The sequence below is a fragment of the Gadus chalcogrammus genome, chromosome 2, assembly GCF_026213295.1.
Source record: "Gadus chalcogrammus isolate NIFS_2021 chromosome 2, NIFS_Gcha_1.0, whole genome shotgun sequence".
Classification (NCBI taxonomy): Eukaryota; Metazoa; Chordata; class Actinopteri; order Gadiformes; family Gadidae; genus Gadus; species Gadus chalcogrammus.
Genome location: NC_079413.1, coordinates 21,381,032 through 21,394,455, shown reverse-complemented (window position 1 = coordinate 21,394,455; position 13,424 = coordinate 21,381,032). Strand labels below are relative to the sequence as shown.

Genomic DNA, 13,424 nt, shown 5'->3' with positions numbered 1-13,424 from the left:
ACTAGAAACTAACCTCTGTCTTATGTACATTTACCGTACTGTGGGAGGTCACGCCCCTTTTCCGGCCTTTTCGAGATAGCTAGGGATGCTAAAATGTTTACACACATTTCCCGGGGCCCCGAGAACGACATATCCGAGATTTGGAGTTCTAGCCCTTAGAGAAAAAAAGTTTTCCCAAATGGACTGTAATTTGGACAAAGCCCCTCAGATGTGTTACCTGCAAGACCTAATGGTTCAGAATGTGGTGGAAAAACAGTTTTTGAGATAGGAAGGTCCTACCGCCCTGAAATTTGAATACCTTATTCTAAGGCCTAACTGGGATCCCCGCACCGAAACTTGGCCCGGTCGGACCCCGAGGGCCGGAATGGGGGGCCCTTCCTGCCCTAAACTTGGCCCAGTCGGACCTTGAGTGCCGGAAGGGGGGGCCTGGACTTTCATAATCCTCGCTTGGTGACTGTAAAGGATGTTTGGTCGGATGTTATGACGAAGAATCATAATGTGAATGTGAATATTCTATAAATGTCTTGATATCATCTTTCGTCTCAACACTTCTGCTGCAGCCGCTTAAAGTCTCACTCCGAGAACCTTAAAATATGATTCAATTCATTAGAAGTATGAAAATATCTTCCCGGTTACGTAACGGGGCAACCAAGGTGTCCTTTGACATCTACGTTTCGAGGCGATTGCAACAGTGCCACACATGATCATATTTGAATATGTTTCGGGGTAGTAATTAGCTGTCGATTTTGGAGGCCTTTATCAATAATGACCAGCTATAGATTTGCTTCCCGATGGAGATTTTTGACAAATTACATGTTATTTAGCATCTACACGTTAAGCTGAGTCCAATGAGATCAAGCTCGCCCTCTTGCTACACCGAGATCATGTCCTAGACCTAGGTGTACCATGTAAAATACATGTTACCATTTTCTAGAGTGTCATGCTTGGTGTCATTGGACTCAACTCAACGTGTAGAGGCTAAATAACATGTCATTTGTCACAAATTTCTATCGGGAAGCAAATCAATAGCTGCTCATTATTGATTAAGGCCTCCAATTTCGACAGCTAATTACTACCATTAAACATGTTCGAATATGCTCATGTGTGGCACCGTTGCAATCGCCTGGAAGCGTAGATGTTGAAGGACACCTTGTTCTCCCTCTTTACATGCTTTTGATTGACTAATGAATTGATTCAGCTATTCCCCCAGAAGTCTGGGGTCAAAAGGTCAAAAGGAGCCGGCACCACGCCGCTTATGAGTCAAAAGTTAATGTGTATTTCTCTCATACATTTTGTCATTATTAAAGAGAGGACTGATTCTCAGATATGCAGGTTGGATGGCTACGGTGTAGGTCTGGGAATAACTTCAGGCCAAAATCTTGCAAGCGAGCCGCTGGGTGCAGGTGCAACGAGATGGAGCACTTGCTGAGTCATTTCCTGTAGGACCGGAGCCACAGGTTGAAGCGTATGCGTCCTTTGAGACCCCCTTTGATATATAAGAGACCTCAAAGTAAAGCTTACTTAAATGTCGTCGACCCAGTCACCTATTGCATCACTTCCATAATTTAGGGCTTCGGCCTCCTAATTGATCATTGTAGTATAATTGAATGCCCTCTTTCATATATATGATACCTCCACCACTAGGACGTGGCAACAATTCTCCAAATCCATATGGGGAGGGGGGGGGGGGGTGATGCTTGTGGACAGTAGGGTTGTACACTAGACATAAATAGGAAGAAAACTCAGGAGAAGGAATGACCTCTCATAAATATTTATTTAATAAATTGTTTCAAATAACCCTGCCTCGTTAAATCAATGAGCTTGGTGTTTTGCTTTCAAAAATAGGTTATAGAAGAAGTCTAAACTGCAGAAAATAAAAACATCCAAGCTGCCTTTTAAGGATACCTTGGAATATCCGTCTATTTTTTAACCATCGGACACTAGTTTACGACAAAAACAACACAAATTACGGCAGCTCATTTGCCGCGTGGTTTTTAGAGCCATGTAAGGATTAGAGGGGCTGGTGGATAGCAACCACCATAGCAACCATGACGGTCAAGTGACTGGATTCAGCCCCGTTGAAAAAAATAGAATACCACCCTCAGGAGATTAATGATATTTAAATGATTATGACCATGAAGTCTTTATTTGCATGGGTTTACATTTCGTTCTGTGTAGCATGGAAAAATCGGAGAAACACTCCCATTCGGAATGCATTGGTTTACATTTCTTTCTTTGGAGCACAGTTATTTTTATTTATTTTCAGTTTTTGAGGAGGTGCTTCAAAGATGCTAATTTTTCTGCAATAATCCAAAATCAAATGGAAAAACCCGTTGGCTTTTTGTCAAGGGAACCCAGGGCGACGCTCACTTCCGGGTTGGCCAACACACGTCATCCCTCCACCACTATACTGTAATAACGCATGTTGAAGTTGAATGATAATGAATTAATTTATTCTTTATTCTGCCTTAGTATTTATTTATTTGGCAGCGAAATGCAGTGTGTGTGTGTGTGTGTGTGTGTGTGTGTGTGTGTGTGTGTGTGTGTGTGTGTGTGTGTGTGTGTGTGTGTGTGTGTAACACGCTATTTTATGTTGAAATGCGACGTAATCCAGTGTTCACGAAAACGTACGTGTTTCTAACAAGATGATATCATTAAAAGTTACATAAAGTAACGGTTTAATAACACAAAAGCAGGAAACACGTGAGCTGCATTTCCCATTCAGATAATAAAGATTAATAAAGATCATACACATTCACTGACTGAGGATTATTCAAGGGAAAAGTACATTTCTCGCTAGAAATGTCATTAGAAACACGTTAAATGGTGAATCTGTCCTAAAATATTGCATCTCCCATTCAGTTAATGCTGGGTTTTTCGTATCATATGCACATATGCACGCGAAATGGACGTATCCGCCCTCCACAGTAGTTAATGCTGGGTTTTGCGTATCGTATGCACACGAAATGGTCATTTGGCGTATGTAGGCTACTGCACGCATCTTGAAAGTGTCAAACCGTGCGATCTGTGCGCATATTGGTGAGACTGGAAAAGCTGTCATATTCTTAGTTATCACAGACAATTTTTAACAATAAATGTTCTGTACGGAGCTCCTTAAGGGACAATAGGGAGAAAGCTCCCGGACAGAACCTTAGATGGAAGTCGTGCTTAGTGACAAATCACGACAAATACTTCCAATTGATATGCATGAGTTTGAAAAATGTGCTTTTTGACACGAACATTTAGAAAATACGTGTACCTGATCACGTTTCAATAGATTAAATAACGTGACAGTGTCACCTATTTTCGTGAGCCCGGGATGCCTGTACGCCGGCCATTATCGCCCGATGAAATATTCTTCGTCATATCTATCAAACCAAACATCCTTCACATTCGCCGAACGACGATTATGAAAGTAAAATGCACATTTCTCGCTAAAAATGTTTACATAAACACTTTTAATGGTGTAACTATTCTAAAATATCATATTTTCCACCCAGGATAAAAAGTATGTCCGCCATTTTCACAGAAGAATATCCTAAAAAACTATCCAATAGGAAAGATGCTCACATCGTCTATTAGAGACGTAGTGAGGCACCCCCCATTCCGTATGCAGAAGACGCCGAAGGGTACCTTTACCGTCACCGAGCGAATAAAAAGGGTACCTTTCCCGTCAGTCACCGACGCTAAAGGGCCTTTGCCAACAGTCGGTATTTGACGTTCTCGGAGTGAGACTGTGTTGATCTGATTGACCCCCGCGTTGAATAACGACGCAAAAGGTATAACATGAATGTCTATCTGACGGACCCCCGCGTTGAAAAACGACGAAAAAGGTACCCATTTTTCGTCGAAATTGACGCCAGGGATCCTTGGCCATGCGTCACACATTTGACGAGTAGGGAGTGAGACCGTGTTGGTAAAGTAGCCTACTATCTGACTTCGTGTCAGTTGACCGTTATGACGCCAGTGCAATTCATTCATTTTTTTCGACAAATGTATTTGGATTGACAGTTTATACTAGGCCTACTTTATTGATATTGTGGCACTTTCAAAGCAAAGCAAATGCTGAGTAGGACTAATGTAGGCTATCAAGGTAGGAGACTCTTAGAAAGATTTGAGTGGCTCTTAAAAGAGCCTTTGGGGTCATAGTTTGTTGAGTCTGGTTTAACCGCCGAAGCCGTACAGGGTGCGTCCCTGCCTCTTCAGGGCATAGACAACATCCATGGCGGTGACGGTCTTCCTCTTGGCGTGCTCGGTGTAGGTGACGGCATCACGGATAACGTTCTCCAGGAACACCTTGAGGACACCGCGGGTCTCCTCGTAGATGAGGCCGGAGATACGCTTCACGCCGCCACGACGAGCCAGACGGCGAATGGCGGGCTTGGTGATTCCCTGGATGTTATCACGAAGTACTTTACGATGACGCTTGGCGCCTCCTTTTCCGAGCCCCTTTCCTCCTTTCCCGCGTCCAGACATTTTCCAGGAGCTTTGGTAGTCTACTCAATGTGCCGCTGAACGAGCGCTCTGACTTTATAAAGGCTTCCTGAGGACCTTCGAGAGATTCAGGGCAGCCTACTGTTATAGATCCCTCCCATTCTCTACAGGCCCCTCCCATTGCCCTTTATTCAGCACAGAACCATCCCTTTACACAACTAGATTAAAAATAAAGTCATGACCCACTTATCAATATAACTTGGAGCGGGCGATGGCTTTCGTAGCATATCGATAAAACAGCATATACAAAATAACTGTTTAGTGAATAGGCCTATTTCTAAATTATATGAAGAATAAGATAAGGGTTTCCTAATTAGTGTTTTGAGATTCATTTGGCGTATTCGTGGAGTGTTTAAAACAAATCTTCCGGCATTTTACAAAGAAACAAACCATAAAGTTAATTTCACCTGAACCAGTTTCAGTTTTTAAGGTTTTTGTTTTTGGTAATCAAGCAATGTATCCTAGTGGGTGCATGAAGAAAGAAAATGATACTATCAAATTCATAATAGGCCTATAGTTTCGTTATTTTGGAGTTTACAAATTATAGTTGGAATTAGGCTACTAAATCGATTGAAACAGTTGGCTACATGCCGTCGTAGTGGGGGGAGGAATCTAGCATACTTGCATTGCATAAAAATAAATAAATATAAATTAATCAATAAACATAAATACCTAGCAAAGCTTTACCCCAGGAAACATTACCCTTTCACAACGGGTGTTTTGGCACCTCTTGCTTTTACTGGAGACGTAAGGCATTGAAAGCTCATTGTAGCAAATGTTATGCTATTCATGTTTAGCACAAAAAAGGGTTTACATTTTGAGAAAATAATTCTCTTAACAGTGATGCTCTTGAGCAAACCTCAGGGACCATATCAACGTTTTTATTGGCCACTTGAATTTTCAGATGATTGCTTTTATCTTGTTCTGATGTATTATGTCCCGCCTTTCCTTAAACTACCCTAATAAACAGTTAGGTCAATGTAAAGATTTAAAGATTATCTGAATGGGGCCTCCTGCTTCTAATCATTTGAGATAAAACATTTCAGTTGACTTTCTGGACGGAATATCTCTTAGTAGATTTGAGTGGCTCTTAAAAGAGCCTTTTGTGGATTGTAGATGGGTTTTCAGTTTACTTCTTGGCGGGCTTCTCGGTCTTCTTGGGCAGAAGGACGGCCTGGATGTTAGGCAGCACACCGCCCTGAGCGATGGTCACTCCACCGAGGAGTTTGTTGAGCTCTTCATCGTTACGCACGGCCAGCTGCAGATGGCGGGGGATGATGCGGGTCTTCTTGTTGTCACGGGCGGCGTTACCGGCCAACTCGAGGATCTCAGCGGTCAGATACTCAAGCACAGCAGCCAGGTAGACTGGAGCTCCGGCTCCGACGCGATGGGCATAGTTGCCTTTGCGAAGAAGTCTGTGCACACGGCCAACGGGGAACTGGAGCCCGGCACGGGATGACCTGGTCTTGGCCTTCGCCCTGGCTTTTCCTCCGGTCTTTCCTCGTCCAGACATGATTATCAAGGTTTGAATTCAGAAGTTGCAGTGACATAGAATCGACGGCCAACTGGTTAATATACCCAACAATGTCTTTCCTCATTGGCCAGATCACACGTTATAAAACGGACCAATCACGTAGGCCTACCACCCGGGCTTTTTTCCCCATGCCCGGGTCGCAGTAAGTCCCGCTCTCGCAATGGTGCCCGCCCCTTTCTTTCCTTTTCAGCTGGAGCGATCAAGTGTTTACTATTTCCTGTGTGCAGCCAGAATTGTACATTTTTATTAAGGGCATTTCGCAGTAACTTTTATCCAAAGTGACTTACAATAATTAACATAAGTAGGCTACGTGTCAAGAAGAAGAATATCAGCATGCAAGGCCTCTCGCACTCACACTATTAACTGAATCCATTGTGTTAACCAACAAAGCATGACATGTTTAAATTTACATTCAGTTGGCATCTTCGCAGTTTGGAAAATAGATCCAAAGACAACTTAAATAATAAAGGAGATGGATGGTCAATATTGATTTGTGATGTCAATAATCAACATTTCCTCCCATTTGTGACGGAACAGTGTTTACTCGATAGTGTATCAGTATCAAAAATGTTATCATTGCAGCAGTTGATTATGAATAGGCTGCGATAGAGCAAATTGGAAACAGGTGAAGGAAACAATACTTATTCCCTTTTTCCTTTCCATCAGATGTAAGGGCCTAACAAGGATCTGGAAGGTGTATGACAAGCTATTAAAATAATCTAAGGGCTTACATTTTTCAATCGATCTGTCTAGCCTCATGGAATATGCAAGCGGTGCAGCAAACGCGAAATAACTTAATAGGCAGTTTAGGAGGTTATCTGGAAATATATCACGGCTAGACTGCACATCTATTCTTCGGCATCGAGTCGTGTTTTCTGAGTTCAGTTTAGAATACCTACTTTTTAGAGGGGTAGTAACAATCATGACATAATCTTGCTTTAACAAGCAAATAACTCGAAAATAAAATGTTTTTGATGCAAATAAGGAAACGCTCTTGTAGTGCAGTTGGGTGGCCCTTAAAAGGACCGTTTGTTTGAGACCAGGTGGTGGAGTCTACTTGGAGCTGGTGTACTTGGTCACAGCCTTGGTGCCCTCAGACACGGCGTGCTTGGCCAGCTCACCGGGGAGCAGCAGGCGGACGGCTGTCTGGATCTCCCTGGAGGTGATGGTGGAGCGCTTGTTGTAGTGAGCCAGACGAGAGGCCTCACCGGCGATGCGTTCAAAGATGTCGTTGACGAAGGAGTTCATGATTCCCATCGCCTTGGAGGAGATACCGGTGTCGGGGTGGACCTGCTTCAGCACCTTGTACACGTAGATGGCATAGCTCTCCTTCCTGGTCTTACGGCGCTTCTTACCGCCTTTAACAGCGGTCTTAGAAACGGCTTTCTTGGAGCCCTTCTTGGGAGCGGGTTTGGCAACGTCAGCAGGCATGATGTCTGAGGATGAATACCAGCGCTCGACTGCTATATTTATAGGAGGCGCATGCAAATCAACAAGGGCAGTGGCATCTGTGCGATTGGCTAGAATACAGGACCCTTGAGGCAAAGATTCTTTAAACGCGCAACGATGTGAACGCGCGCGGGCTTTTTTGAATTCAGCGATTGTATAGGCCATCTCTTTTTGTGTGAGTTATTGGTGGTTTATACGCATTCGCTCATTACGGTTGTGTTTGCTTTAATAATAAGAATATCAAGAGCTATCTGCCTTGTTCGAATATTTTACGTTGCCGTAGCTAAAAACCCGGTCTGCTTTGAATTAAATTAATTAATTAATTATTGAGTTCGTTAAATTCAAATATTTTTGGTCACAGTTAAGCGCTATATAGGTATGCACACACACATACACTGGGCTTAATAAAGGAAATACATTTGGTCGACTAAACTCAGAAACATGAATTGCATATCAAGCAGTTATCCTGCTGTTTTCTCTCCCTGTTCTTGAGTTTCGAGCATGTTTTCGATCGAGTAGGCCTATAGGAGTATGTAGGCCCAGTCTCCCCACGGATAGTCATCAGTCTATTTATCATCAGTCAGTAGAATCAATCAGAACACCCTATACATAGGCCTATGTAATGTAATCAACAGTTCATTAAATAAAGTTCATAGGCAATAATTATTGAAACACACCGTTTACACGGATCTTTAGTATTATTGGTCTTTTACAAAAACAAAAAAGATAAAGAAATGAAATAGAAGATGTACTGGCTTGCAAGTTGTTGCTGACAGCATGCCGGCAGCATTATGGAGACTTCGATAACAACCCAACTTGGCATCCCCATGAAAACAATAAACATAATCAAATAAGACAAACTCAAAGTGAGGTTATCAGATTCAAACACTTCAAATGCATTTGTTTCAAAAGACGGATGGTCTTATTAGAAAAATAAGGAGCGGGGAAAGGCTTTCCAATCAAGGAGCAGAGCAGAGACTCGTTTGATTGTGTGTGGGGAGTGAGTTTAACGCCGCTGAATTACCGGTAGGCTACCCCTATACAAAAAAATCCTCACAAAGGCAGTTTATTCCCAAGCATTCAAACTGTACCGTGAGTGTGTGTTCAGTTTCAGATAAGTCCTGTCCAAAGCCCGTAGTTTCTAAGCTTGGTTTAAATGCATTCCGTACCCCCAAAATACTGCTTGAAATATGGACAGCGTCTGCATAGGTAAAGGTATAGCTCTTTTAGACGTATTTGAGTGGTCCTGAAAAGGACCGTTTGAGTTAAAGTGGTAGAGTCTACTTGGAGCTGGTGTACTTGGTCACAGCCTTGGTGCCCTCAGACACGGCGTGCTTGGCCAGCTCACCGGGGAGCAGCAGGCGGACGGCGGTCTGGATCTCCCTGGAGGTGATGGTGGAGCGCTTGTTGTAGTGAGCCAGACGAGAGGCCTCACCGGCGATGCGCTCGAAGATGTCGTTGACGAAGGAGTTCATGATTCCCATCGCCTTGGAGGAGATACCGGTGTCGGGGTGGACCTGCTTCAGCACCTTGTACACGTAGATGGCATAGCTCTCCTTCCTGGTCTTACGACGCTTCTTACCGCCCTTGACTGCGGTCTTAGAAACGGCTTTCTTGGAGCCCTTCTTGGGAGCGGGTTTGGCAACGTCAGCAGGCATGATGTCCGTCGAATGATGTTACCACGTTCGAATGCCATATTTATAGGAGGAGCATGCAAATCAACAAGGGGCAGTCCATGTGTGCGATTGGCTAGAATACAAGACTCCTGAGTATCTGCTATTGGTTAAGTTACCTTATCATTGTAGCATTAAAGCAGAGTTCAGTATCCGAGGAGAGAGAGAACCTTCCGTATCATACGTTAAAAGCTTTATACATATTTGTATAGGTTATATTTTATATGTCTTTTAATATACAACTCGTAAGAAGCCGATTCAGGAGGTAGGCCTACTTCCTACGGTTCAATAGTCTAATACATCAATCATTACTATGTATGGAAGCCACTCAAATCATGAGTATATATACAGCACATACATATGACATCTCTCATTAACAATTTAGGCCTACATTGATCCCATCCTCCAAAAAGACGCATCAGTCAAACCATTTATGTAGGCTATTACTTCATTGATTCTTGCCAGCTCTGTTCCGTCTCGATTACGTCTCAGTTGACGGAGGAACAAATTAACCGCGCGCGGGCTTTTTTAAATTCAACAATCAAATCGATAGTTAGGCCTACGTATTGTATTGTTCTAATTTAAAGAAGACAGATTTATGATTTATTTATTATTTTTTGAACATTAATGTGAATCACAATAAACATTATCATTAATTTTTCAAAATGACATTGTGATAGTGTTGATTTTGCACACACATAATATTTATACCCATATTTAACTTAATATACTGAAAAATTTAAATTTTGGCCCACAAGCCTCCACCCGAATAAATTTGGGCTCTCCACTGGGAAGAATTTGGGCACCCCTGCTCCAGGCGGTCGCGTTCAGCAGCCAGGCCCACAAGCGCTGGCCGATCTCTGAGTAATCTCTGATTGCTCCCCCTGCCTGTGAGAGACCGTCTCGCCGCCAAGGGGGTCCTTTCGGCGGCCCCGAGAGCAGACGCTGGAGGCAGGGGAACCACGGTGCACTCGTGCGTTGTGGTGCTATGAGAATCATATACAGCCGCTCCTCTTGGACTCGGTCCAAGACTTGGGGAATCAGAGGGACGGGTGGGAAAGCGTACAGGAGTGTGTTCGGCCACGGTCTGTGTGCGAACGCATCCACCCCGAGTGGGGGATTGTCCTTCGCGCTGAGGGAGAATCACAGCTCTCCCGCGTGGCGAATAGGTCGACCTCCGCCTTCCCAAACTCGCTCCATATCTTATTGGTCAGATCGTGTTGCAGCGTCCAGTCTCATGGTTGGGGACCCCCCCTCGACATTATGTCGGCCCCTCTGTTCAGGACACCGGGGATCTACGCTGCTCTGATGGAGAGCAAGTTTGTGTGCGGCCAGTATAACAGCTGTGTCGCTATGCTCAGCAGCTGTGCCGAGCGCACGCCCCCTTGGAGATTTATGTATGCTGCTGTCGCCTTGTTTGTGCGAATCATTACGTGTTGATTCGTCAACATTGGGGCAAAGTGTTGGATCACTTTCAACACAGTGAGGAGCTCCAATGCGTTTATATGCATGGTCACGGGGGGCGGCCAAACGCCGCCCATTACGTGAAACTTGCATGTTCCTCCCCAGCCCGACAGAGAAGCATCTGTGAACACTGACATGCGTGACGTTGCTCTGCCCAACGTCACGCATGGTGCGTTGGGTCACATCGGGGCCCCCAGTGGGTCAATTCAGGGCCCACTGATAGGGGAATGGTCACTTTGCGCCGCCGTTGGCGCACCGGGTCGATGCGCAGGCGAGATAACCATCTCTGCAGCCGCCTCATGTGAAGCAGTCCCAGCGGCACCACCGTGTGAGCGGCTGACATCATGCCCAGCAGCCTCATGACAGAGAGGGCTGTCACGACGCTGCCTGGGGAACAGCGGCGGAGAAGAGATCACAGCGTCTCCATCCTCTGCTGTGAGAGCCGTGCTCTCATTACAGCTGAATCCAGCTCTCCCCCCGAATAGATCACACTCTGTGATGGGAAGGGGGAGCTTTTCTTCCAATTTATGGCGAAGCCTATATTCGACAGGTGAATTACCAGCTTTTTTGTTTGAATAGCTGCTTCCCCCTTGGAGCGAGCCATCAAAAGCAGATCGTCCAAGTAGAACAGTACTCTCATTCCTGTTGTGTGCAGCGGCCGGAGAGCCGTCTCTACGCATTTGGAAAACGTTTGTGGGGCTAGAGAATAGCCGAACGGGAGACGGTTGTGCTGGTACTGTGACCCTTGGAATGAGAAACGCAGGAATTTCCTGTGTTTGGGGATCACTGTGACGTGGAAGTAGGCGTCCTTCAAATCTATTGAGGTGAACCAGTCGCCCGGTTTTACACACTGTAACACGTGTCTGATTGTTAACATGTGAAACGGCCTCTCCGCGATGCATTTGTTGAATAGGGCTAGATCGAGAATCGGTCTCAGCCCTCCTGTTTTCTTGGGTCCCAGGAAATAACGGGAATAGAATCCCTGCATTTCCTCTCCCTTCGGGACTGTGGAAATCACTTTTTACGCTAGAAGTTGCTGGAGCTCCGCCAAAAGTGACAGCTGTTGATCCATGGATGACATCGTTGTTTCCACAATCCCGTTGAATCGTGGCGGGACGCAGGTGAGCTGCAGGGTGTGACCCTTGCTGATCAGCCCGTCCATCCATTTGGCCAGGGTGCATGCGTTCAGCCATTCTGAGTAATGCTCTGAAAACGGCTGTGCAGTCTCTTGTTTTGATGCGGCTGTCATGGAAACAAGCCACGCCTTAGCCCCTGCAGCCGCTGCGAGGGGAGGAGTCCTCCTCGCAGCCCATGGGGAGCTCTGCCCGAAAGGGCTGGGTTTGTGTGTCATTAGCAGAAGCATGCCCTGCCTGCTCAGCTTGTGACAAGAGCCTCCTCTCTCCTGAGCGTTTGGACGCGAAGAGGAATAACAATGTGACTGGGCAGCAGAGTGTTGACACAGTGAACGAGCTGTCATTCGTAGACAGAGAGCTCGTTTTAGCGGCCGTCTCGCAACATGTCATGCCAGGCATGATGTGGTGAGGGGAAAGTAATGTAGGGCTGGCTCGATCAATAATACAAGGTTTATTGACGGCCTTCCTATTTGTGGTGGGAGATGCATGTGAAACAGTTATGGCCGGGCCGATAGGCTCCGGCGTTAACTGTGTGGGGAGAAAACAGCCGTCTTTAGTAAAGAGGTGTTTCTCGCTGTCACACGCTCCTCCCTCGCCCCGTAATAGCCGGCGCTTGTGGGGCGGGACATAGCCCCATGAGCCCACTGCCCGCAGGCCGCTCGCCGTAGCCTGTGATGGAGGCGGACGGGGCTGGTAAGCCTGGGGGCCAGGAGGAGGAGCTGCCGGCGGCTCCGTGACAGTGGCTGTCGGGTGCCTATGGCGGCGACGGGAGCCTGGAGCGGAGCGCTGCTGCCCGGGTGGTTTTCGCCACGTCGACTGCCTGTTCCGCCAGACGATGAGGGTCAGCCACCATGTTATGTTCCAGCAGGGCGATGTTATTCATAACAACCTCTTGCTGCATCATACACTGATGCGCTCTGTCTGTAAGCTTGGCCGTCAGCTGGTCTTTGGGAGTGGGGCAGCGGTCGCTGAGCCCCGGCTTCACTCCAAAGACAGCACACAGAGCGGGATCCAGCGGCGGTACTGCCCTGTAACCTCGGTCTGTCAGACCCTCCGTCTTCGTGACCTGGATAAATGTTTTCCCCGGGGCCCTGTGCTTCCCGGGCTCCGCCGCAGCCCCATTGAAGTACGGTCTGATGGCGGGAAACATCGGCCAGATCGGGTCGAGACGGGCGGGGTGTGTCGCGGCCTGGAGCCCCCAGATGCCATGCAGCTTGTCCAGGCATTGGGGGGCCAGAGGCATGGGCACCGCAAGGCCAAGGTTTGCGGCTGCCCTAGTTAGCTCTGCCACCAAAGCTCCAACCACTGGAAGTGAGGTGGTGGCAGAGACGGGCAATGCTGCTGCCCGGGGCCTCTCCATTCGGAGAGGGGAAGCCGGGGGAGACGCCCCCTCCTCGTCGCGGTCGGAGTCGTCCATCTCCGAGCTCACTAGGAGAGAGAGGGCATCGTCAAGCGGAACAGTAAAGTCGTCGGCCCATTCAGCAATGGCGGCGGCAGTGTCGGCTCTGCGCTGTCTGTCGTCCGACGGCAGCGCCGCACAATGCCGACACAGACAGAGCGGCGAGAGCGCCAAGACGGCATGTTCATGCCCAAGGCAGCCCTCGCACACCTCATGGCCGCCATACGGCAAGATGTAACACGTGTTGCATGTCTTGCAGATGCGGATCGTCTTCGAGT

General features: G+C 46.8%; 4 protein-coding genes across 4 annotated transcripts; all 4 read right to left on the bottom strand.

Annotated features, from left to right (window-relative positions):
* Positions 1–4,118: 4,118 nt before the first annotated feature.
* On the bottom strand, positions 4,119–4,531 carry LOC130399299 (histone H4). The gene has a single exon (XM_056604977.1). It carries the CDS (start codon positions 4,474–4,476, stop codon positions 4,165–4,167), a length of 312 nt encoding a protein of 103 aa, XP_056460952.1. The 5' UTR covers positions 4,477–4,531; the 3' UTR covers positions 4,119–4,164.
* A 1,039-nt stretch (positions 4,532–5,570) lies between these two features.
* LOC130399040 (histone H2A) lies at positions 5,571–6,049 on the bottom strand. Its single transcript, XM_056604961.1, has one exon. The coding sequence runs from the start codon at positions 6,005–6,007 to the stop codon at positions 5,624–5,626; it is 384 nt and encodes a 127-aa protein (XP_056460936.1). The 5' UTR covers positions 6,008–6,049; the 3' UTR covers positions 5,571–5,623.
* Positions 6,050–7,033: 984 nt separating this feature from the next.
* On the bottom strand, positions 7,034–7,480 carry LOC130398944 (histone H2B 1/2-like). Its single transcript, XM_056604955.1, has one exon. The coding sequence runs from the start codon at positions 7,457–7,459 to the stop codon at positions 7,082–7,084; it is 378 nt and encodes a 125-aa protein (XP_056460930.1). The 5' UTR covers positions 7,460–7,480; the 3' UTR covers positions 7,034–7,081.
* Positions 7,481–8,714: 1,234 nt separating this feature from the next.
* LOC130399137 (histone H2B 1/2-like) lies at positions 8,715–9,164 on the bottom strand. The gene has a single exon (XM_056604967.1). The coding sequence runs from the start codon at positions 9,133–9,135 to the stop codon at positions 8,758–8,760; it is 378 nt and encodes a 125-aa protein (XP_056460942.1). The 5' UTR covers positions 9,136–9,164; the 3' UTR covers positions 8,715–8,757.
* Between the last annotated feature and the right edge of the window lie 4,260 nt (positions 9,165–13,424).

Coding starts and splice junctions, on each gene's coding strand:
- LOC130398944 (XM_056604955.1), bottom strand. CDS start 7,459: ATGCCTGCTGACGTTGCCAAACCCGCTCCCAAGAAGGGCTCCAAGAAA.
- LOC130399137 (XM_056604967.1), bottom strand. CDS start 9,135: ATGCCTGCTGACGTTGCCAAACCCGCTCCCAAGAAGGGCTCCAAGAAA.
- LOC130399040 (XM_056604961.1), bottom strand. CDS start 6,007: ATGTCTGGACGAGGAAAGACCGGAGGAAAAGCCAGGGCGAAGGCCAAG.
- LOC130399299 (XM_056604977.1), bottom strand. CDS start 4,476: ATGTCTGGACGCGGGAAAGGAGGAAAGGGGCTCGGAAAAGGAGGCGCC.